The 26,808-nt window shown below is 37.3% G+C and overlaps 1 protein-coding gene across 8 annotated transcripts in view; it reads right to left on the bottom strand.

Annotated features, from left to right (window-relative positions):
• Positions 1-26,808, bottom strand: part of RALGAPA2 (Ral GTPase activating protein catalytic subunit alpha 2) — a 332,861-nt gene that overhangs the window by 78,265 nt on the left and 227,788 nt on the right. For 7 of the 8 annotated variants that reach the window (XM_019712539.3, XM_019712535.3, XM_019712536.3 and 4 more), the window contains 2 exons: positions 24,249-24,407; positions 9,658-9,785 (listed from right to left, as the gene is read on the bottom strand). In XM_019712539.3, coding sequence (XP_019568098.3) covers positions 9,658-9,785; positions 24,249-24,407 — 287 coding nt within the window. Of the gene's footprint in view, positions 1-9,584; positions 9,786-24,248; positions 24,408-26,808 lie in introns of all 8 variants that reach the window. The other variant, XM_088789284.1, reaches the window with a different exon arrangement.

Here is a 26,808-nt window from a genome sequence, read left to right on the forward strand (position 1 = left end):
GGCAGAGGTGACACACACAGTATGCGGTCTGCTGACTCCTTGCCACCTGCCCAATTCGCACATAGCCTTAGCAGTCCCCCATGAGCACAGAATACCAGTGGACCCACAATGCCTGGGAGTTCGGAGAGATCCAAAGACAGCATCTGAGAAGTGTGTTAATCAGTCTATGACTGAGTACGCGGGGACCTGCCTATCCTGAGAGGCCACATTCTCCATCTGAACCAGAACTTGCTTTGAATGCAGAAAGAAAACAAGGGTGTCTTACTAAACATGAATAACCAAGGAAGCCTATATATCCTTAGTCGGTTACTTCCATGCACAGATGCTCAACTTACCAGGGAGTTACACTCTGATAAACCCATTGTAACTTGAAAATATTGTAAGTTAAAAATGCATTTAACACACTTAACCATCATAGTGTAGCCTAGCCTACCTTAAACGTGCTCAGAACTCTTACATTAGCCTGCAGTTGGGGAAAATCATCGAACACAATGAATACACTGTAGAGCATCAGTTGTTTACCCTCGTGATCACGTGGCTGACTAGCTGCTACATCTACCGTGTTTCCCCGAAAGTAAGACGTAGCTGGACAATCAGCTCTAATGTGTCTTTTGCAGCAAAAATTAATATAAGACCTGGTATTATATTATATTATATTACATTATATTATATTAAAGACCCGGTCTCATATTATAGTAAAATAAGACCGGGTCTTATATTAATTTTTGCTCCAAAAGATGCATTAGAGCTGCTGGTCTGGCTCGGTCTTATTTCTGGGGAAACACAGTAGCTGCCACTGCCCAGCATCACAAGAGTATCATACCACATGTCAGTAGCCTTGGAAAAGATCAAAATTCGGAATTCCAAGTGAGGTTTCTACTGAATGCATATTACTTTGCCATCACTGTAATGCGAAGAAATCATAAGTCGAACCATCATAAGTCAGGGATCCTCTGTGCTAGCCAACAATTTACTCTGAAAATGATGACATGGAAGGAAAGGGAAATACAGGATAACCCATAGTTCCTTTTCCTGCCAGTCCTTCCTTACTCATCAGTAAACCGAAAGTAGAAAGTTGGTATAGACTTCCGGAAAAATGGCGGCGTGAGGTGAGCCTCTGTAAAGCTCCCCTGGAATTTACAACGAATCGAACAACAAAAACTCCACAAAGGACTCCCTGCACAGCACACAGGCAACACCAAGAGGCCCACTACCGACTGAAATCACCTACAGGTGGGAGATTCGCGCGAGTGGAGGGAGGAGGAGGGAAGGGAGAAGCGCGCGGAGACGGAGCCGCGCGGGCGCAGGACGCAGACCCAGCTCAGTGCGCCAAGCTCGCTGCTTCCCGGAACTACCGCAGCTGCGGGAGAGGGAAGAACTCGGACTGCTAGGGCTCCGCCAGGGCTCCACAGGGCTGAGGGGACAGCATATAACACGGCTGAACCCAACGCTCACAGCAGAGACCTCGGAGAAAAGACTGAGGGAAAAAGGCTGAAAACGGTGGTTTAAGCCCGCACTGCCGAGCAGAGAACGGAGCCTTAGGCACTGAGACTAGCCGCCCCTTCCCTCCCCTCCCAGAGCTCGCCCCGCCCCCACCTGCCTGGTGCTAAAAGCCAAACAGTAGCAGTGTCACCCCGCCTCTGACCCCACCTATCTGGGCGGATCAAAACAACAGAAAATTTGCTGTTTTGAGAACTGTGGACTGCAAACACAATTTCACAGCCCAACTAGTTCCAGCAAAGGGGAGAGAGCTGTGGAAGCAGGACCGGCTGTGGTGGTGGTTGCCGCCATTGCTCTGGGCCACCTCTCACAACTCACCCCGCCTCTGACCCCACCTATCTGGGCGGATCCCTGCAGGAGTAAACAGAACTGCTGAAACCTACGGGCTCTGAATCAGGAGCTGGAAGAGCTTTGGAACATCAAAAGCTCTCCGCATACCCACCGGGACACTGCGCCCTGTGACCTAGACGAACTATTAACAGAGGAGAAGCCCGTCTCCCAGGGAATCCCCCCTTTGCGTGAGAAGTTGGAATAGTGCAGAGAAAACATAGCACTACTGTGTGGGAGAAGGAAAATAAGTTGCAGTTGGAGAAATAATAAAACATTCTACCAACAAGTACTGGCAAACAAAAGAAAGACCGCTTTCTATCAGCCTGTTGCAGAAGCCACTCCTGTAGATGTCTAGGAAGAGAAATAGTAAACCAGTAATCGCCATGAATAACCAAGGCAACAAGATAACTCAGAAAGAAAGTGAAAAATCTCCAGAGAAGGCACTTAAAGATACAGAAATATATGACTTAAATGACAGAGAATTCAAGATTGCAGTTCTGAAAAAACTCAACGAGATACAAGAAAACACAGATAGGCAGTTAAAGGAACTCAGAAACTCAATCAAAGAACAGCATGAGCATTTTACGAAAGAGATTGAAATCTTAAAAAAGAACCAAATAGAATTTCTGGAGATTAAGAACTCAATAGAAGAAATTAAGAATGAAATAACCAGCTTAGGTAGTAGAGTTGACCAGATGGAGGAAAGAGTCAGTGACATCGAAGATAGAAACCTGGAAATGACACAGAGAGAAGAAGAAAGAGACTTGAGACTTAAAAGAAATGAAAGAACTCTACAAGAACTTTCTGACTCCATCAGAAAGAGCAATATAAGAATAATGGGCATACCAGAAGGAGAAGAAAGAGAGAAGGGAACAGAGAATATATTCAAACAAATTGTCGATGAGAACTTCCCAAATTTGTGGACAGAACTGGACCCTCGAATCCAAGAAGCAAATAGAACACCTAGTTACCTCAATCCCAACAGGCCTTCTCCAAGGCACATTGTATTGAAGCTGTCTAAAATCAACGACAAAGAAAGAATCCTCAAGGCAGCCAGGGAAAAGAAGACGGTAACATACAAAGGAAAGCCCATTAGATTATCATCAGATTTTTCAGCAGAAACTCTACAAGCCAGGAGGGAGTGGAACCAAATATTCAAACTATTAAAAGAGAGAAATCATGAGCCAAGAATAATATATCCAGCAAAGATATCCTTTAGATATGAAGGAGGAATAAAGACCTTTTCAGACATACAGAAGCTGAGGGAATTTTCTAATACACGACCTGCACTACAAGAAATACTAAGGAGGCTATTCGACCACCATCAACAGGGACAATTTGTGGCAACCAAAACTCAAAAAGGGGGAGAGTAAAGGCCTGAACCGGAATATGGGAATGGAGAAAGTAAGCGTGCTGAAGATAATGGAATACTCTAAATATCAAACTTTCTTTTACATAAACGTAAGGGTAACCACTCAAAATAAATCCAGAATTGAAATATATACTGAAATAAAAGAAGAAACAGAGGGAAACATCATAGAATACCACCACACAGAAATAATAGACAACAACAAAAAGGCAAAGAAACAATGGAGACACAGCCTTACCAGAAAACTAAAGATAGAATGACAGGAAATCCTCACATATCAATAATCTCCCTAAATGTAAATGGACTGAACTCACCAATAAAAAGGCACAGAGTAGCAGATTGGATCAAAAAACTAAACCCAACCATATGCTGTCTCCAAGAGACACATCTCAGCTACAAGGACAAGCATAGACTCAAAGTGAAAGGGTGGAAATTGACACTCCAAGCAAATGGTACCCAGAGAAAATCAGGTGTAGCCATAATGATATCAGATGAAACAGACTTCAAGGTGAAAAAGATAACAAGAGATAAAGATGGACATTTCATAATGGTGAAGGGGACTGTACAACAAGAAGACATAACAGTCATCAATATTTATGCCCCCAATCAGGGAGCACCGAAATACACCAAGCAACTACTAACAGAACTAAAGGGAGAAATTGACCAAAACACAATTATACTAGGGGACTTAAATACATCATTGACAGCTATGGATAGATCATCCAAACAGAAAATAAATAACGAAATAGTAGCCCTAAATGACACATTAGATGAAATGGACATAATTGACATTTATAGAGCACTTCATCCTAAAACATCAGACTATACATTCTTTTCTGGTGTACACGGAACATTCTCAAGGATAGACCATATATTGGGACATAAAATCAGTCTCAACAAATTTAAGAAGATTGAAATCATACCATGCATATTCTCTGATCACAAGGCTTTGAAATTGGATATCAACTGTAAAAAGAAAGTGGGAAAAAATACAAATACATGGAGATTAAACAACATACTTTTAAAGAAGGACTGGGTCAAAGAAGAAATTAGAGGAGAGATCAAAAGATACATAGAAACAAATGACAATGAAAATACATCCTACCAAAATTTCTGGGATGCAGCGAAAGCAGTTTTAACAGGGAAATTTATCTCATTACAGGCCTATCTCAAGAAACAAGAAAACTCCCAAATAAATAACCTCATGTTACACCTTAAAGAACTAGAAAAAGAAGAACAAGTAAAACCCAAGGTCAGCAGAAGAAAGGAAATAATAAAAATTAAAGCAGAAATAAATGAAATAGAGAACAAAAAGACAATAGAAAAAATTAATGTGACAAAGAGCTGGTTCTTTGAAAAGATTAACAAAATTGACAAACCCTTGGCTAGACTTACTAAGATAAAAAGAGAGAAGACACTGATTAACAAAATCAGAAACGTAAAAGGGGAAGTTATCACGGACACCACAGAAATACAAAGGATCATCCAAGAATACTATGAAGGACTATATGCCACCAAATTCAACAACCTAGAAGAAATGGACAAGTTCTTAGAAACATATAGCCTTCCTGGGCTGAACCATGAAGAACTGGAAAATCTAAACAGACCGATCACCAGTAACGAAATTGAATCAGTCATCCAAAACCTTCCCAAAAGCAAAAGTCCGGGACCAGATGGCTTCACTAGTGAATTCTACCAAACCTTCAAAGAGGATCTAATACCAATCCTGCACAAACTCTTCCAAAAAATTGAAGAAGAGACAGTACTCCCTAACTCATTTTATGAGGCCAACATTACCCTGATACCAAAACCTGGTAAGGACAGCACAAAAAAAGAAAACTACAGACCAATATCTCTAATGAATACCGATGCAAAAATCCTAAATAAAATTCTAGCAAATCGAATACAACAATGCATTAAAAAGATTATTCATCACGACCAAGTGGGGTTCATTCCCGGGGCACAAGGATGGTTCAACATCCGCAAATCCATCAATGTGATACATCACATAAACAAAATAAAGGACAAAAATCATATGATTATATCAATTGATGCAGAAAAAGCATTTGACAAGATACAACATCCATTTATGATTAAAACACTTAATAAAATGGGTATAGAAGGAAAATACCTTAACATAATAAAGGCCATATATGACAAGCCCTCTGCTAATCTCATAATTAATGGAGAAAAGCTGAAGCCCTTTGCTCTACGTTCAGGAACACGACAGGGATGTCCCCTATCACCTCTGCTTTTCAACATAGTGTTGGAAGTCCTTGCCAGAGCAATCAGGCAAGAGAAAGAAATAAAAGGCATCCAAATTGGGAATGAAGAAGTTAAATTATCACTCTTTGCAGATGACATGATGCTATATATAGAAAACCCTAAAGACTCCACCAAAAAGCTATTAGAAACAATCAACGAATACAGTAAAGTTGCCGGCTACAAAATCAACGCACAAAAGTCCATTGCCTTCCTATATACTAACAATGAAATCTCAGAAAAAGAAATACAAAAAACAATTCCTTTTGCAATTGCAGCAAAAAGAATAAAATACCTAGGAATAAACTTAACCAAGGATGTGAAAGACCTATATGCTGAAAACTATAAGACATTCTTGAAAGAAATTGAAGAAGACACAAAGAAATGGAAAGACATTCCGTGCTCATGGATTGGAAGAATCAACATAGTTAAAATGGCCATATTACCCAAAGCAATATACAGATTCAATGCAATCCCCATCAAAATCCCAATGGCATATTTTAAAGAAATAGAACAAAAAATCATCAGATTTGTTTGGAACCACAAAAGACCCCGAATAGCCAAAGCAATCTTAAGAAAAAAGAACTATAATGGAGGTATCACACTTCCTGACTTTGGCCTGTACTACAGGGCCACAATAATCAAAACAGCATGGTATTGGCAGAAAAACAGACACATAGACCAATGGAATAGAATTGAGAACCCAGAAATAAAACCACATAAATATGGACAGATAATTTTTGACAAAGAAGTTAAAAACATACAATGGAGGAAAAGACAGCCTCTTCAATAAATGGTGCTGGGAGAATTGGATAGTCACGTGCAAAAGAATGAAACTGGACTGCTATTTGTCACCATGTACCAAAGTTAATTCAAAATGGATCAAAGACTTAAGCATAAGACCTGACACAATAAACTGCATAGAAGAAAACATAGGTACTAAACTTATGGACCTTGGGTTCAAAGAGCATTTTATGAACTTGACTCCAAAGGCAATGGAAGTAAAAGCTAAAATAAACGAATGGGACTATATGAAACTTAAAAGCTTCTGCACAGCAAAAGAAACCATTGACAAAATAAAGAGGCCACCAACTGAATGGGAGAAGATTTTTGCTAACAGTGCCTCCGATAAGGGGCTAGTATCTAGAATATACAAGGAACTCATGCAACTCAACAACAAAAAAACAAACACCCCAATTGAAAAATGGGCAGAGGACTTGAAGAGACATTTCTCCAAAGAGGACATACAAATGGCAAATAAACATATGAAAAAATGCTCAACATCACTAATCATCAGAGAAATGCAAATCAAAACCACAATGAGATATCACCTCACCCCAGTCAGAATGGCTATCATCAACAAGACAAATAGTAACAAATGTTGGAGAGGTTGTGGAGAAAAAGGAACCCTCATACACTGTTGGTGGGAATGCAGACTGGTGCAGCCGTTATGGAAGGCAGTGTGGAGGTTCCTCAAAGAATTATGAATAGAATTGCCGTATGACCCAGCAATCCCTCTCCTGGGTATCTACCCAAAAAATCTGAAAACATTTAGAGATAAAGACACGTGTGCTCCAATGTTCACTGCAGCTTTGTTTACGGTGGCCAAGACATGGAAACAACCAAAATGTCCTTCGATAGATGAATGGATAAAGAAGTTGTGGTACATATACACAATGGAATACTATTCGGCAGTGAGAAAAGATGATATAGGAACATTTGTGACAACATGGATGGATCTTGAGAGAGTAATGCTGAGCGAAACAAGTCAGACAGAAAAAGCAGAGAACCATGTGATTTCACTGATATGTGGTATATAAACCAAAAACAACAAAAGAACAAGACAAACAAATGAGAAACAGAAACTCATAGACACGGACAATAGTTTAGTGGTTGCCAGAGGGCAAGGGGGGTGGGGGGGGAGGTGAGGGTAAGGGGGATCGAACATATGGTGATGGAAGAACTAACTCTGGGTGATGAACATACAATGGGATTTATAGATGATGTAATACAGAATTGTACACCTGAAATCTATGTAATTTTACTAACAATTGTCACCCCAATAAATTTAATTAAAAAAAAAAAAAAAAAAGAAAGTTGGTATAATATGTATACTTGAAGAGTGAAATAAAAATAGGAAATCTATAAGTTAGTTTTGGTCAATGTTTCCACTATTCTGGTAAGAACGAAATATATCCATGCACGAGTTATGAAACACAAACTGTAATTTTGGTGATTCCATATGCAAATTAAATGCTTTTGTATTTGCATATTAAACTGGCATTGAAGAATAAAAAGAAGAAAATTAATGGTAATAATTTAAATTTTTGTATTTCTTTACTTAAAATGACATTAAACAGCAAATAAAAAATATAAAGTCAAGTCAAAAGAAAAGCCACAGAAGAACGGAAAAAGCTTTATATGTTAGCATCCTTAAAGTTACCTTCCTCTGCTTTTTGAATAAGGGGCCCCACATTTTCATTCTGCACTGGGTCCATGGGTTATATAGCTGGACCTGGTTCCAGGTGTGTCGAAACTATTACTGATCTTCTCAATCACTTTAGCTCAAAGCAATTGCTTGAAAAGTGTTTAAGCTAATGTTGAATCCTATCCTTTGAACTTTTAAATATATTATTTTCCTGAAACCTGATTATTCTGATGCTATATTAATTCTTATTTGAGAAAGCAGTGTTCAACAAAATAATGAAGCATGTATTTTTTAATGAGAAATTGGATAAGTTGAAAAGGGGTGACAAAAATCACAATGGACTTACGTAAAACAGAATTTTCATCTGCAAATTTTTTCTCTTCTTGCTCAAGCATACTTGACTGATCAGTGTCCTGTTCATCCTAGTAGACATGCAAACTGACAAGCCAATTGCCAGATAGATCTTTCCCATTTCTGCCAAGAACCTTCTTTTATGTGAAATAAAAACTCCATGCTAAAGGCTGAATCGACACCAGTCATAAGAGTAAGTCTAGAGTGCTGTGGAAATCACTGCAAAGAATGCCATCTCCAAAACACGCACCACCAGTCTGGACAAAGCATGAGGGAGCACGCTGAAGGGAATAATGCTGCTCGAGTCCTCGGGGAGGGACCAGATGGGATCTAATAGCTCTTTTCTACTACTAATTTCTATGATAATTCCAAGTTGCCACATGGCATACGTATTTTTTTTTTTTTTAATCTGAAGACAGAATATCAATCAATGAAGTGACCAGGATTTTAATAAAAGGTATTTTTCATGAAATGTATCTATTCACACATGATATTTCTCACCCACCCCTCACCTCCAACCTCCAGCAGCACATCACTTATGGTTAGGTTGGGAGAAGTAGAGAGAGTGAGGTCAAACACAATATGCTTATAATCATTATCAGTACCAATTAGAAACAAAGAGGTTCTAAGTTTTATTAGGGAGTCAGATGCCTTTTACAGTAATTTCATGAAGTCACTTTAATTTTTTTTCTTAAAATCAGAGGTCATACCTGGATTTTAAGATAACATGCCAATTAACGTTTGAGAAAAAAATTACAAAAGTAAAATTTCTTCTGATTTTAAAGAGAAGACGAGGAATTAGAGAAGGTGATGTTAATGATTTGGGAAAATCACAAAAGAATTCCTAGCCATTCTTACTGATGAGTTCAAATGCAACCTCACTGAGGATGCCTTTCTCCGTCCTCCCAACCAGGGGCAATTCCTCCTGCCCCTGACCTCCTACAACACTATTTGTATTTCTCTGGTGGCACTTGCCACATGCTTTGATTTATTTGAGTCATTTCATTTGCTGTTGGTTTCTGGTAACCACTCCGAGTGACCCCATCACATTTCCCTCAGCATCCCACCTTAGATGAACAACAGACTGCCACAGATAGGGATGGATGCAGGAAGAGACTAAACTTGGGGAAAAATACCTGAAAAGATATGAGCATCTCTTGACAGTCACAGCTTCTTAGCACAAACTTATGTGATAAATTATGAAAATAAACTCTTCCTAAGTTTGACGCAGCGCATTATTATATTTAATGTAAATTAACAAATGTTATGAAAATCACACTATGTTATTTTCAACACAGATTGAAAACAATTTCCTCTTCCCTCTTCAACACAGTTAATACTTACCTCTCATGAAATACTGCCAGGAATCTGGAATCTGGGATGATTAATAAGTTGCATATTTAAAGCAAAAAGATACAAGCTCTGGTAGAGTGGGATAAGGCACTTCACGGCCCTGCTGGCATTGATGCATGTGGCACATATAAGGCTTGGCAGCAGCTTCCCACTCACTATGGCTCCATCAAACAGGGGCCCAAAAAACGGAACCTGTTGATTCAAAACAGAAAAACACTTAATTTTCGGAAAACAGTAAAGTCAAACCAAAGACATGAGAAAAGCTGGTTGGTATCTCAGACCTGTTATGACCACCCATAGAACAGGTGCTGACCTTAGCGGGACAGAGGTCTAGGGCTTTCAAGTCAAGCAAAACAGCATTGCTCTCTATAATGCCCCTCTGCTATGAACTCTGCAGCAAAACTTCTAGTGACAAATTATCACCAGGTTATTCTTTTTATTCGTGTGCTGTCATTTACAGAAATGGCATTATTCTAAGTGCCTACCTTATGTGGATTACGCACAATACACAGCCCTGCCTCACTGCACACCTGTAACCTTTATCCTTCTGAAACCAGTTTTGGAATTGGTAATATTTCTGCATGGATCCTGATACATAATAATTCTTAACAGAGATGATGACTATCCCTGTTAGCAACTACAGGGTCCGACATACAGTCCTTGTTTTCTAGAACCTTCTTTCCCTCTGCTTCTAAGATATCGCATCATCCTCATTTCCTTTCTTTTTTAAACAGAGACTTGGTTTTTCCTTCACTGGACCCAATTCTGCCATGTGGGAAACCCACAAGATTTTGGTGCCTGTCTTTTTTCGATTTCTTTCTTTTCTCTCACTTATTTTTTTTTCCCCACTAGAATTTCATCGAATTTATTTACCAATATGGAGATTGTCAGCTCCATGAGGTCAAGAACTGGGTCTGCCTTGTAATTCTTATATTTATTCACTCACACTTGCTTTATTCATTTATTAAAAAAATTTATTATGTGACAGATAGTATTCTATTCACTTGAGACATAAGAGGAAATAAAAAAATTCCTGATTTCACTAAGCTTATTGATTTCATTGAGAATTTATTGGAGGTTTCAGAGAGTGAACAGCATACATATATAAAATATATGATATGTTAGATAGTAAAAGTGCTAAGGTGAAAAATAATGCAGGGAAGAGCAGTAGGACTCTTTTTGAAGGGGGGAAATTCTCCAATTTTAGATCACATACACAGGGAGAGCTTCAAGGGGAAGACAGTATTTCAGTAAAGATTTAACAGAGATGAAGGGATGAACCTCAAACTATGAGGTCATGTGATAGAAGAGTATTCCATGCAGAGGAACCGCAAACACAATGTTGCTGTGGTGGGAATGCAATTACTAATATTTTTAAGCAACAGCAAAGAAGGCACAATGGCTGGAGCCAAGTAAGCACGAGAGAAAACGGAGGCAGATAAAGTTGGACAGGTAATACTAAGAGGGGACCTGTGGGAAACTTTAAGGATTCTGGATTTCTGCTCTAAGTAACATGAAAGCCTTCTAGAGGGTTTAGGGAAGTGGGGGATATGATCTAACCTACATTTTAACGGTACTGCCTGCTGCTGTGCTAGGGAAGTTGTAAAGGGGAAGCATTATGGAGACGAGTTAGGGAACTACTGAAAAATCCAGGTAAGAGATGATGATGGGTTAGATCAGAATGGTAGCAGAAGTGAGGAGAGTTGGATGGTTTCTGGATATAGTTTGAACGCAGAGCTGAAGGATTTGCTGAGGATTTAATGGAGTGGGAGAGAAAAATGGAGTCAGGGATGATGCCATGGTTTGTGGCCTAATAACTGGAAGGTTGGAGCTACCTTTTCCTGAAATGGAAAAGACTTAAGGGGAGAGTCATTAGCTCAATTTTAGAAATGCTAAGTTTGAGATGCTTATTAGATATCCAGTGGTGATACATGAAGGTGGCAGAGGATATATCAGGCTGGAAGTCAAGGGAGAGTTTCAGTTTAGAGATTTCTAAGTGTTATTCATTTATAGATGGTGTTTGGAGCCATAAGATTAGATAATCAATGTTTAGAGGTTGGAGACATGAGGAAGAATTCTCAAAAAAGACTAAGAAGGAGTGGCTGGAGATGGAGGAGCAAAACTTCCAATGAGTAGCACTGTACCTGGCAAATGGTTGGAATGCAAATACCAGATGAATGAGTAAATTAACATTTTAAGTAATTTAAATGAATTAATGAATGTGAGTCTCCAGCCTAGGTCTCTTGACTTATGTCAGACTACTTCTCTGTAGAACACCTTTTCTGTCATTGGCATTGGGGGAGGGACTTATGATACAACATCATGAATGAAAGACTATTATTTGCCCATAGAAGCTGACAAAATAAAACTACAGAATAGCATCCTGACAAAGATGCAAAAATTCATTATAAATTGTTAACAAATTAAATCCAGCAAAGGGCACTGTATCTTGACCAAGTGGCATATTCCATAAAAAAACAAAGTTGGTTTAACATTCATAAATGCATCAATACACTTCACTAAATTAACAGAATAAAGAAGAAAAACCACATGACCTTAATAGATACAGAAAAATCATTAATAAAATTCAACTCTTAGTCATGATATAAAAACAATTCCCAGCAAACTGGGAATAGAAGGGAACTTCCTCAATTTGATGCAGTCTTAAAAGAAAAAAAAAAAATGACATCATAATTAATGGTGAAGTATTAAATGTCTTCTACCAAAGATCTGCAAAGGCAAGGATGCCTATGCTCACTTCTTCTAGTCAACATTTTTGAAGGTCCTTGTTATACAATAAAGAACCATATAAGAAAGGGAAAAAAGGAGCATAAAGATGAGAAAGAATTCATTTTTATTCACAGATAACATGATAACGTACATAAGAAATCCAAAGGAAGTTAACTAGAACTAATAAGTGAATTTTAGAAGGTCACAGAATACAGTATACCCTCCAAATAAATTATATTTCTGAATGTTAGCAACTAACAACGGGAAAATGACATTTAAAAATATTGTTCATAATAGCACACAAAAAATGAGTACTTAGAAATAAATTTGACAAAAGTTATGCAAGACATCTATACTTAAAACTACCAAACATTGCTGAGATAAATTCAAGACAACATAAATAAATGGAAAGATGTACAATATTCATGACGTAGAAGTTACCATATTGTTAAGATCTCAAGTCTTCTGAAATTGAGCTACAGATTCAGCACAAACCAAAGCAAAAATTCTAGTAAGCTGTTTTTATAGATATTCGCAAGCTGATTCTAAATTTATACAGAAACAAAAAGACATAAATTAGCCATGACAGTAATACTATAATAATTAACATATCATAATATTGGTACCAGGATAGACAAATCTATCAATAGAACAGAATATAGAGTCCAAGGATAGAGCCACATATATGAGGGTATATGGTAATTGATTTACAGTAAAGGCAGCACATTAATTTTACAAAGAAAGTAAAGTCTGTTTCAATAAACAACTGGATAGCCAGCCACAAAGAAAAATGAACCTTGACTCTACCTTATACCACACACAAGAACTGAGATGGATTATAGGTCAAAACATTAAAGCTAAAACCACAAAGCTTGCAGAAGGAAACATGAGAAAAATCTACACAACCTTGGGTTAAGCAAGGACTTCTTAGGGTACAAAAGGCACCAATTATAAAAGAAAAAAAATAAACTGGACTTAATAAAATTAAAAAAAATTCTGTTAATCATAAAAGTAAAAAGGCAACTCATACATATTCTCCAAACTGAACATATACTAAATGTCCATAAACAGGAAAATAAATGAAGAAATTATGGTATATTCACCCTATAGAATATTCCACAGTAATGAAAATGAACAAACCACAACTACATGTAACATCGTGGGAATCACCCTAATACAATGCTGAGTGAAAGAAACAGACACAAAGAAGTTCATACTGTATATAATTCTATTCACAGGAAGTTCAAAAACAGGTCAAACTAATCAATGGTGATAGAAGCCAGAATAGTAGGCACCTTTTTCGGGAGATTATTCATTAGAAGGGGGCATAAGAGAGATTTCTAGGGGCTGGCAATATCCTATGTTTAGATCTGGTAGTAAACTGTTCACTTTGAAAACATCCATTAAGCTATATACTTAAAACTTATACCCTTTTCTTTATAGTTCAAAGACAATATTTTTAAAAACATAAGCAAGAATACAGAAGATCTGAACAAAACTAATCCTAATGGATACATACAAAGTACCTCATCATTTCAATTCTCACAGAGTATTTTTTAAAAAATTGACCATATTCTAGGCCAAGGATCCACAAATACAGCCTGTGGGGCCTAACTCCAGTCAGGTGCCTTTTCTTGTATAGCCTATAAGCTAAGAACTGTTTCTACCTTTTTAATTGGTTGAAAAGAATATTCTGTGATGTGATAATTATATGACATTCAAAAATCAGATAAAAAATAAAGCTTCACTGGAGCACAGCCACGTTCCTTCACTTAACGTGTTGCCTATGCCTGCTTTCATATAGCAATGGCAGGGCTGAACAGTTGTGACAGACACTGCGTGGGCCACGTGGCCTGAGACATTCACTACCTGGTCCTCTCCAGAAAAACTTTGTTGAGTCCTCTTCTTGGTCATAAAGCAAGTTTCAAAAAATTTTAAGCAGCTGATATCATAGGATCCATATTCTGTGCTCAAAAAGCTATTAAGTTAAAAATCCGCAAAGAAAGGACAACTAGCACAAACCTCTGTTTAGAAAGTAAGAAACATACTTTTAAATAACTCAGGGGCCAACAGAATATTGGAATGGAAATTTAAAAATATGTTAAGCTAAATAATAATGAAAATAGTAGATATTATAATATACGTTGAAGTAGTACTTAGAATGTGTGGGATTAGATGCTTTTATTAGAAAGGAATAAAAACTGCAACTTAATGAGATAAACTTCCATCTCAAGAAGTACTGAAAACCAAAAGGATAAAATAAATTCAAAGAAAATAGAAGGAGAGAAATAATAAAATGTAGGCATTAATGAAATAGAAAGAAACACACAATAGAGAGAACAACGATCAAAAGTTGGTGCTTTGTAAAAAGTCTAATACAGTTGACTGATAGATCTTTGGCAAGATGAATCAAGAAAAGAAAGCAAAAATAAATAATATTAAAAATAAAAAGGGCTACAACTATAGATGCTTAGGAAATATGTATAACTTCATGCCAATACATTTGAAAATTAAAATGGCCAAATTCTCAGTAAAATACAATTTAGCAAATATAGATACAAGATGATATATAAAAACTACAATTCTGTAAGCTCTAAAGTAATTGATCACAGTGAAAAAAGCTATTTTAATGAAAAAACAAAAAAACAAACAAAAAAATCTATACCAGAGAGCTTTAATGGCAAATTCTACAAGACCTTCAGAAACAATTATTATTTTAGAGAAACTTCCAGTATATAGGGAAAGAGTAAACAAACCCACTCATCTTATTAATAACAAAATTAGGGGCCAATCTCACTCCTGAATATGCAAGCAAAAATCCCAGCCAAGTATCAGCAAACCAATTCAATAATGTACAAAAAAAATCAAACATCATGACCGAGTTGGGTATATCCCAGGAATAAATGTGTGGGTTTTCATTAAAAATGAGTCTGTATACTTAACTACATTAGTAGACTAAACACAAAACATCATCTGATCATCTCAACAGATATTTAAATTTTTTTCATAAAATTCAAACCCATTTATGAAATTTTTTTTTTTAGCAATCTTGGAATTAGAAAGGAGTTTCCTTAATTGTTAAAGAGTATCTACCAAACCCTATGGCAACCACTAAACTTAAGGGTAAAACACTGAAAGCTTTACATGTGAGACTGTGAAAGGAGAGAAAAATGTCCTGTAGGTCTATCGACATTTGTACTGGAAATCCTTGTCAATACGGTAATGCAAGAAATAGAAGATTATGAATTAGAAAGGAAAAAATGAACTTGTAATTTCAGATGACGATTATATTCACAAATCTCCAAAAGAATCTACAAAAAAATTTTCAGAATAATAGGGTTTATCAATGAATACAGAATAAACTCACAAAAATCCCACTTCATTTCTGTCAACCAGCAACAAATGGTTAGATAATGAAATGATATTATTTAAAACAGCATAAAAACATAAGGTCCACAGGAATAGATCTAACAAGGAAAATACACAGAAAGCTTTAAAACTTTATTGAAAGATGTTCAAGTAGTCTAAAAAGTAGTCTACATAAATGGAAAGATGTATCTCTTCATGGACTAGAAGACTCAACATTGCTGTCATTTCCCTTCCCTGATGGAACTATGGATTCAATGCAAGATACTTGTGTATCTTGAGCCGATTCTGAAATCTATGTGGAAATCAAAGAGGCCAAGAAAAGCTAAGGGATCCTTGAGTAAGAATAGGGTAGGGACTTGCCCTGTCTTATAGCAAAATATATCGTAAGCTGTAGTATTAAGTACGACAGTGTGCCTCTGGACCAGTGGAGCTAAATGGAGGAGCATGCATAGCCTCCTCCATGTATGATGGTTGTTAAAAATTCATTTCTGATGCTAAGTGGGATATACTACCTTGTGAGGTGGGGATACTGACCTGTAAGATATGAGGTAATGAAAATTAAGTTCACGAATTCATCCTCAAAAAAGTGCTATGTACTTCATTGCTGAATATCACTACAGTCACCTTCGAAGTACTCCCTTTGGGAAGCTATTCACTGATGCTGGTGCCTAGTTCACCCTTCAAAGCAATTTGGGAATTCTTTTTTTGCAACGGCCAACAGAGCTGTCGTCGTATTACCCTTGATGTCCTGAATGTCATCAAAATGTCTTCCTTTCAATTTTTCATTTATCTTCAGGTAAAGAAAGAAGTCATTGGGGGCCAGATCAGGTGAGTAGGGACGGTGTTCCAGTACAGGTATTTGTTTACTGGCTAAAAACTCCCTTTGCTTTTGTTCATCGGTGAGCTCCTTCAGGACCATTTCTACAAACACCTTTCTCATGCCAAGATTTTCAGTTAAGATTTTCCTAACTGTTTCTCTATTGATGTTTACTTGGTCTGCTATGCTTCTCACAGTCAGCTGACAATTTTGATGTACAATTTGATGAATTTTTGTAATGTTCGTCTCAGTTCTGCTCATTACTGGCTGCCCTGACGTCTCTTCATGAGCACTGTGTTCTCGCCCCTCAGAAAAACGTTTAATCCATTTGTACACTGCCATTTTCTTCATGGCATTATCTCCATAAACTTGGACTAACATGTCCCTGATTTCACTTCCACTGTTGCCAAGTTTAACAAGAAATTTAATGCTTGTTCGTTGCTCTAATTCAAGCTCAGACATTCTCATGACAGCACACAAAAACATGCAACAACAATAATGAACGCCACTCAGCAAAACACTGCCACACGTTGACATGAACACAGCTGTGAGACACTGATACACCAAGATTATGAAACCTTACTGAGTAGTTTATACAGTGCTGCCAATGTAAGCGCACCATGGCAAATTCGCAAACCTAATTGTCAAACCTCATGTCCTTGGAACCAGGGAACAGTACATGGTGGCATTTCTTCCATAACCAGATTACTCAGGTCGTCTAGGGGTATGGGGAAGGGTACTGCTTACTTTACTCCTCCTGACCCACATGCATTTTTTCTTTTGTTCCTACAATGCTGGCCTGATTTTAGATTTTAGTACTTAAGGAAGCAGCAGCACTTCTACCAGAAGAAGACATGATGGTTTCCCTCAATTTGATGTGGAAACTGCACCTGGCTATCAGGCTCCCAGACGACTGGACACCAAGGCCTTGACACAGTGCCTGGCATGAAGCAGCCTCAATAGATACATGTTGCCTGAATGACTGAGTGAAGGCCTCCGGCTCCCAAGGCTCTAACTGCTGGACATTAATCAAATCTGTTGTCCCTCTTCAAATTTCTAGAACAAGATCTGTTGTGACCGTCTGTCTTTCAGTTCATGGAGATACCAGAAAGGTCAGGGTTCAAGAGTGACAGGGATGGCCCTGGGGTCCTGAGCAGGAATTCTGCTGACACACCTCTTCTGTTTGATGGGTTTCCGAAAAGGTCTCCACAGTTAAAACACAGAGATGTAAAAACTGCAAAGATTAGGCAAAGCTATTTTGAGATCAACACCTACACCACAGAGGAAGCAGTCAGATCTGAGGAAGCCAAGTGGGAGCAAAGGAGGACAGGACTTCGTTCTACTAGTGACGACTCCTAATGAGTGTTTCCCCCTTATGATGGTGCTGAAGGGAGGTGGGAAGAGGGGAAGAGTGGGACTCTTAATTCCAAAGAATAAAATCAAGTAATTACTACTCGGAGTCTAAAATCATTCACTGTTACCGAGTCCGGGTAACAATGACAACAAATAAATAAGAAAATAAGAAAGAATAATCCTTTCCTCTATCTTTAGCTACATCATACTTTAAAAAGTTTATTTAAAATATATTCCTTAAGATTAAGAAACACAAATAGTTACAAAACAGTCATGAGGATGTAAAGTACAGCATAGAGAATACAGTTAATAATGTTGCAACGACTGTGTACAGTGCCAAGCGGGTACTAGACCAATCGGCAGGATCGCTGCATAAATTACATAAATGTGTAACCACTGTGCTGTGCACCTGACACTAATATAAAATAACACTGAATGTCAACTGTAACTGAAAAAAAAAAAAAATTTTAAAAATAAAATACATTCCTTAAAAAAAATGTACTTCCTCCTATAACAAACTAAATGCAGTCCAGTAACTGGTGAGCTGGTGTTGTGATGAAAGTATTCATGAAGAAAACAACACAACCAATAACAATAAACAGCAAACAAATGAATTTCAGATGTAGCACAGAAAATATACCTTTAAAGATAAATTCTCTAATTCTGGGAGTAATGGGCCTTGTTTCCTTCTGACACAGGAGTTCTATGTATATCCAACACCCTGGCCTCCCCTGCTTGGCTTCAGCCCACACAGGGTATGCAAACAAGTACAGGAAGGTAGGAAGGTGCTCTCACATGAGCCGAAGGGTCAGGAGAACGTACCCTACCTACCTCTTGGCCAGAAGGCCTTTTGTGCTGAGGTAGCTCAGAGCAAGAGGAAAACTGTCTTGCTTTCTTTTTATATATATATATATATATATATATATATATATATATATATATATATATATATATATATATATATATATTTTTTTTTTTTTTTATTAGTTTCAGGTGCACAAGACAAAGCTTTCTCACATGAGCCAGACTGTACCATTTGCCACTCTGTGTAGTTACATGCTGGCTCTGGCTGGCCAAAAAAAGGGAGAAGGCAAAGGAGAGGAAGATGTATATATCTAAGACGGACTAAAAAAAGGGGGAAACAGTGTCAACTCTTGAGGAAAATCAATTGAGAAGGAATTCTCAATAGCCAAATTGTTGTGAAAGATAAAACAGGAGGTAGGAGTTAATAATAGGCTACAGATTTTTTTCCATCTGTATTGCAGTTTATCTTACAAATAAATGTTCTTTATTATTCTCTGGCAACTGCTTATGGATGACTCAGTCTTCAAAAACTAGACAAAAGGAATAATGTAAATGCCTTGTATCCAGGGTATTCCTCTAATTTGGAGTGGCAACAAATTAGAGAACAAATTTGATTTTGATGTAACATCTGCAAATGACAGCTGCCTTTTCACAAAGTTCTCAGTGTCATTCCTTTACTAAAAATAATAACAATGACAATAATAATAAATTACCAAAACAGAACATATTGCAGTAATCCATTTAATCATGTATTTTAGTAAATTCTGGTTATTCAATATTTTCAATTATCTTTTCAAAATAAATGATTCATTATATATTCAAAGCTTAACAACTCACTTTCCCTGAGTATTTTAAAGTATATCACTTAATCTCAAAAAGGTTACTTCATTGGCGTTGAGATAAATATTTAAGAAAATTACACATATGAAATAAAAAGAAAGAAACTGACATAGCCATGTTTCAGAGGAACACATTCCCTACATAATGAAGCCACACTAGTAAAAGTTTCCTTTCAAACACAGGTACCAAAACTGGCTACTCTCAGCTTCTCATGTGCAATTGGTCTTGTGACTTCTGGTCATCAGCCGTAACCAGCATTTCTGGGCACCTGTTCCTGGGCTAGCTGTCATCCTGAAGAGGGACACATACACATACATACTCACAGTAGTTGCTGAGTCTGCAAGGGAGCCAGCTACCACCTCAACAGCAGCCTGGTGAGTTGGGACAAATTAAGAAAAGATGGGAACAAGAGGATCTAGCAAGAGCCCATTGTCTTAAAGGGGCACTTAGAATCCCTGAAAGGACTCTGTAGAGAGAGAGTACTTGGTCCCCAACTTGAATGTGACGGTGAGGAAGCTACAGTCCAAAGAAACTGAGAGATGTGCCCAAGATACCAATGGCAGCACTGGAGCTGGAACTTTGGGGTCCTATCTCCTATCTTATTACTCTTTCCTGCCTATGCCTCTCAGAAATGATTGAATCACCATTCATTGTTCTCCTATGACCGTATCTACCAGTGCTAGACTTTGGAGGACATTAACATGTTTTTCAATTATTAAGTTGACACTCTGGTTGAGGTGATAAGCAGGACCTTTCACCAAAGCTTCCTCTTGTCTCAGCTGCTTCTGGTCAAGGCTGCTTCAGCACGTCTACCCTTTGGTCAGTTACTAGCCAGTCACTAATGTGCCTGAAGATAAACATGCCAAAAGCGCTAGCAGTTACCATCACACATTCATAAAGGCAAATGTTCTGAACACCAATATTACTTTCAGTTATTGAAACAAGGAAGGCAACATGGGTACTGAGTGCAATACGGGAGCTTTATGAATCACTTTTCTACAGAACAAATTGGGCATTTTAACAAACCCTTTAAATCACTCACATTCTGCTCTATACGCAAGTCTTCCCTGAATGCTGACATAGTAATAAAAGCAGAAAAAAACAGAAGTCTGACAGAAGCACATTTCTTTTCTGTGACCAAAGACTATTGTGTCGATATTTATGCAGATGGACTTATTTTGAAAGTAATTTCACAATGAAATGATGTTGCTAAGCACACTGATTTTTATTCATTTATTTATTTTTAAAAAGTTCAATAAGAAGCTCAAGAAGTGAGCAGGTCTTTTCAGACGTGAGGGCTTTGTACACTCACACAAGCACACCCACACTTCTTCAACATACCGCTTCACAAATGCTGTGTTTTATTAAGAGGAGGCGAATTCTGCCAGACACGTAATTTGTGTATTTAAGGGAGGTGTATGGAATGAAAAAGCGAAATATGTTAAATTTCAAAGGATTTGGAAGCAATGCTGCTTGTGAGCTTGTATTACAAATAGCCCTACATTATTACATACGCTATTAATGAGGCAAAGTGAATGAATGTACAATTTGAATATGCATGACTCTATCCGATGAGCAGGACTTTTGTGTACTGATGAGGTTGTTTTTTTTTTTTTTTTTTTCTCCTGAAAAAGGATTAAAATTATTCTTAGAGAAGTATGGCTTCCCAGAGACCAGTAAAATAAATGTACTTAGGCCACTGGGTCACACTATATTCAGATGAAATATACAGGTGCTGAAAGAATGTCTTTGACTCGACCTAAAATTTCTGAAACTTGTGCAAATCCTACTCTCCCAAAAGGAATATTCCTCAACTTCAAGCAGCTGTGTCATTATAATTTCTAAGCAAAAATAATGATTTTGGTGGAGATCCCTAAAAGTAGGCAAGGTTAAATAAACCTTTTGAGTATAAAGCCTTCACTTCCATAGTAAGGAGCACTAGTTAAAAGACTGGGGAATGGGTAAATTATTGCACCAAATGGCTGAGAATTAATCTCTGCTGACTAGCTGTAATTTAACGAGGCGTCTGTGTCCCAGGGAGCCCACAGCATGTCCCTGGCGGTATGTGCACTGTGTCGAGTCTGCGTGGCACCCTTTGTCCTCACTCACAGGCGGCCTTTCCCCTCATTGTCCATAATATCCTCATGCATCTGGGACGCGTGGAATGCATTCACACTAACAGACTGACCATTGTTTTCTCCCAGAAGCTTTGTTGAGCAAAGACTGCATCACGGTTACTGATAATTATATTGCTTAATTAATCAAGACAAAAAAAATTTGCAAATCATTGCCTGGTTGCCAAGCAGGGAGATAAAAAATGACAACAATACAAGCTGAAGCAATATAACAAAAGTAACAGCTATCTGATCAGAAATTCTTATATAATGAAGCTATTAATGCTAAATCGGTTAATGTTAACATTGCTCCAGGTGTCTCTACTTAGATGCAAACAAAAAGGCTAACATTATGGATATAAAAGGCCAAATGTTGCCATGGATTCTGTAACCTGATAGAGAGGACAGCCTTTTCATTTGATTAGGGAATGCAATTTAAATACCAGGGACTGCAGCCAAACAAACAGACTTTCCCTCCACAAGCCTCTTGCATTCACCCTGGGGTCAGCGGTTGGTGAACAAAAGGTCAGCCACACTTGCCCTGGAAATGTCTGGATTAATTTTATTACATTGTAATGGTTTTTACTTTAAATGTAGGGATAACACTAAATTTCCAGTTGGCCATTATTCTCTTCTTACCTTTAGGCTTTTTGAATTGAAATATTAAGAAAGCGATTTGCTCTATTCATCTTGTCAGAATTTACGACCAAATTTATAAACTTACATACACTTTTAAAAGAAATTTTAAAAGGTAACTTAATACTTGTTTTCATGCACTATAAGTGTAATACCTTTTAAAAAATCACGTTTGACACTATTAAGTGAACTGAAATACCTTTTATGTTCTTTATATACTATAAAAATAAAGGCAACATTTTTTAAAACATTAAGTGACATTTTAGAGAGCCATGCTGAAAACGAACTAATAAAGCCAGTTAATCCATACTAAATGCTAAAGAAACACATTTTCCAGTTTTGAAAGCTTCTGGATACTGAATTTATTTTTGTCTAATACTAAAATTTTCAGTTTAATTCTTAAAATTAAAGTAATACTCTTTAGGGACAAACACAAATGTTATTAGCACTAAGAATTTTCTTATAAAAAAGTGAAAACTTCACATACACTGAGACCTGAATCAAAGATAATACAAATATTTAACATGAAGAACTTTTGGCATTTTTGCTCCCTGAATAGAGAAGAGGGTTCCCCTTATGCCAGGCTCCTCACCACCCAGACTGGAACTTTTCTGAATTCAGGAGTGACCCATACTGTATCTAGTCTGAGAAACAAGCATGTTGAACTTGGGATTCATTATTTATTCTGGTTTCATGGTAGTAACAATAACAAAAAATAATAATAGCAATAATACAACAACAAATAACCATTGGATCAGGCACTGTTGGAAGCACCTTTCATTTCTTAGCTCATTTAATCCTCATCACTTAAATACTTTAGATAGGTTATAAATCCCAGTACCATGTTTCCTGAAAATAAGACCTAGCCGGACCATCAGTTCTAATGCATCTTTTGGAGCAAAAATTAATATAAAATCCAGTATTATATTATATTATATTATATTATATTATATTATATTATATTATATATGACCCAGTCTTATATTATAGTAAAATAATACCGGGTCTTATATTAATTTTTGCTCCAAAAGATGCATTAGAGCTGATGGTCTGGCTAGGTCTTATTTTCGGGGAAACACAGTATATCTCAATTACCTATTATTTTAAAGCTTAAAAGTAGAGAGTATTTAGGATGGTAACTTTTAGCTCCTTTAGGAGGACACTTTGGAATGTGAATGAAGATTATTTTTAATATCATGCTTAGATACACAAGTCATTTTCTTGAGAAGCAGTAACTTAATATGCTAAATGCTTAATTAAGAAACTTTAAAAAACTCTTAATAATTCCAAAATAAAAACAAGTCACTACATAAATCACTGCTAAAGTACCACTAAAGGCATGGCAAGTATTGAAACTGCAGCCAATTTAGCACAGAGCATATAACCATCGGACTGTTCCAGCCATGCCCATGATCAATGCCAATTGACATGGCTGAACTGATTCTCTGGAAAGGCGCTTCAATTGTTAAAAGTCATCACATGGGCTGCGCTACAGAGGCCCAGCCTCTTCATGGACATGCCCATAACCCTTTAGTATTGACCCTCAATACCAGCAGTCGGAGGCTTGGCAAGCAGTGCCCATCCATCAGGCGAGGTTAAATTCTAAAACAATAGCCATCCATAAAATGGTAGATGGGGTTCATTCAACTCTTATTAATAATCAATATGCTCAAAATTTAAAATTACAATTTTTTAAAATGACAAAATTTAAAACATTTGAAAAATCATAAATGTCTTTAATATTATAATTTTCAAAGAGGTTAAGTAATAAAATATGGAATTCCATGCTCATGATGAAAGGTTTTTTGGAAAATCCCAATTCATATTTAATTGCTATAACACGTGTAATTCAGATACATGTAAAACATTCACTACTTGAAAAAAGTCCCCTGTAACATATGTATGTCATTGTTTTTTACTAACGGTGTATTATATGGCAAATGCTGTATAAGTCAGTTAATACAGTCAGTCAATAATGAGGTGAAAACGTACCTCAGGTTTCTTCGTTATCGCAATAAAGAACATGTGATTCTTCATTGGGTAAATAATGATTGAAACGTCTCCAAAGGCGGTTGGGATAATACCCCTACGATAGTCCCTGGAGTGTTCAGACCAGACGATGTGGACCTCATCATTCCCCAAGTGACGGAGCTGCAACAGCAAATTGGCTGTTTATTAATCAGAGTGATAACAAGCAGTTTATGAGGGGTCGTGGCTTACAAATTGAATTATAATACTCAGAGACAAAATATTTCACTACTAAAAAAGGCTACAATGCCACTGTCTTCTATGAAGATTTGAAAAAGCACAAGGGCTTGAAAACATAGCTCACCGTCTATGAAACATTGGTCCCAAAATGATGTTTACAAACATCACGGGTACATTGTGGCTGGATGGGGACAACACCTTTTTTTAATTAAATTTTTTACTTCTTAAATTTTACTTCTGCATCAAAGCCTTATGCTTTATATTGCTGAGCATGTTTGTAAACAATTAACAACATGAGTCTTTTATTCCATGTAACAGTAGAGCTTCATAAGACAATTTAATGGTTAAGAAAAAAAGAATACAAATATAGAACATAAGCCATTATAACACAATTGTCACCAAATGTATAAAAACTAGACCTGTGACAAATCTTTAAAAAGTATGTAGAAAATTATCGTCGTTAAAGATTACTTAATAATCTTTAATTCCTTAATGAGAACACTAGTACTTGGCATTTAGAGTATCTTATTGCATAGAAAGTGTGTTCACACATATTGTTTTGTTTAATCTCTGTTATCTAACAAGAAGAAATGGGGTTTAGGAAGGTGAAGGCACCGGCTACCCACGGTGCAGAAGAGCAAGAGCGGGTACAGAGTGTGCCTGGAAACCTGGGCTGGGCTCCCAATTCAGCACCCTTTCTATGCTCATGACTATCTAAGCCTACGCCAAAAGCTATTTGTGCTGTCATAGCTCAGTTTAGCCCACTTATTTATCATTTTATATACAGAGAGGCCATAACGTTTAAAAACAAGCCAGGGGCCTTCTCATGCCTCCATGGAAGGGACTTTTGAAATGCAATGACACCAATGATAAAAGCTCCCACATAATGACTGCCCATCCTGGGATGGAGAAAGCCATATATGAATCATTTGAGTAAGCCTGAAAGTGTGACTAAAAGAAAACAGATTATAAAGATTAAAATGTTGGCCAAAATTGAAATCCTAAAACCATAAAGGCTGACTGGTGAGGGCCTTTTGACACCTACTGAGAATTAGAGATTTCAGTCCTTTCACGCACTGCAGAAGAACACTGTCTACCACCATGAAAAAATATTTCTTACTTCCTAGCTCATTTAATAGATGAGCCCTAAAAATGACTAAATTCAGAGGGACTTTAATAAAATAGAGATATTGTATCAAAGCTAATGTTTTAGCTTTGTCTTAAAATATAAAAAAGGATGCTTTGGAATACCACTTATTGAAAACATGTTAGTATAAATAAGATTTTCTTTACAGACTATTTGACCACAAAGGGAAAATTCGAGGTGACCCCAATATGGCCTCCTTTCCATTTACAAGGTTACAAAAGAAGTTGGTTTGCTGCAATGCCTTCTTATTTTTCACCCTCTCATACTTCTGGGAACGACTGTACAAGTCATTTTTTTTTTTTTTTTCAAGAGACTTGCACCTGTACCTTTGTACCCATAGTGAGGGGTGCACGATTTCATTGTGTCTGAATATGGACTCTGGGACAAATGCAACCGTGGGTGCCGAGCACGAGTCACGATAATCCAGAACAATTTAATGGCATCTATGACTTTCTAAATGCAAAGTTACTCACTACATCTCCCCTACTCCCACATATAAAGGCTAAAAGGGTAGCAAGCAATCCATCACATAAACAGTTTAAAAAAAAAACAACACACCACTGGGTACTTGTAGCAACACTGAATATCTCTATTTCTCTGTTCCCATCTTAGATGTTAGAACTTTTCTTTCTTTTCAATAAAATATTCAAGGACCTCTTAACTCCTCAAAGTCAATGCTTTTGGAGTGAAAACATGATAGCCAGCATCACTAGCAGCACAATAAAGGCATGTTTTCAAGGGAAATACGAATAGTATCAAATTGAAAATTTGGGAGGAATTTAGACCAGCAGGTGGTAATTTTGAGAGCTGGGGCTGCCCCAGAACTCACACCTATACCCTTCATCCCACAAAGAGAGCCAAACTTTCAGGTGGTTCTGTGCCCCTTGATAGAATGCTGGCATAAACATCTTAACAGGACCAACCCACCTACAAAACACCCTTCAAATGTGGGGCTGCCACCTAATGCCAGCACCTTCTGTGTGACCTCTCCCGTGATCACTCCTGTGGATCCAGAAGTATACGTTGTAAGGCATTAGCTTGGAGGCAATACAGTGATTACTGAAATTTTGCAGTTACTCTCCCTTTTCTAAATTAGGTTACTCAATTATATAACCCAATTCTGTTTGCAACTGCATTCTCAGAACTACAGCAAGGGAGAATAGTATCACAGTAATAGACTCATCCGCCCAGCATGGC

Source organism: Rhinolophus sinicus, chromosome 13, assembly GCF_057876585.1.
Source record: "Rhinolophus sinicus isolate RSI-liver-muscle chromosome 13, RSI-T2T, whole genome shotgun sequence".
Taxonomy (NCBI): domain Eukaryota; kingdom Metazoa; phylum Chordata; class Mammalia; order Chiroptera; family Rhinolophidae; genus Rhinolophus; species Rhinolophus sinicus.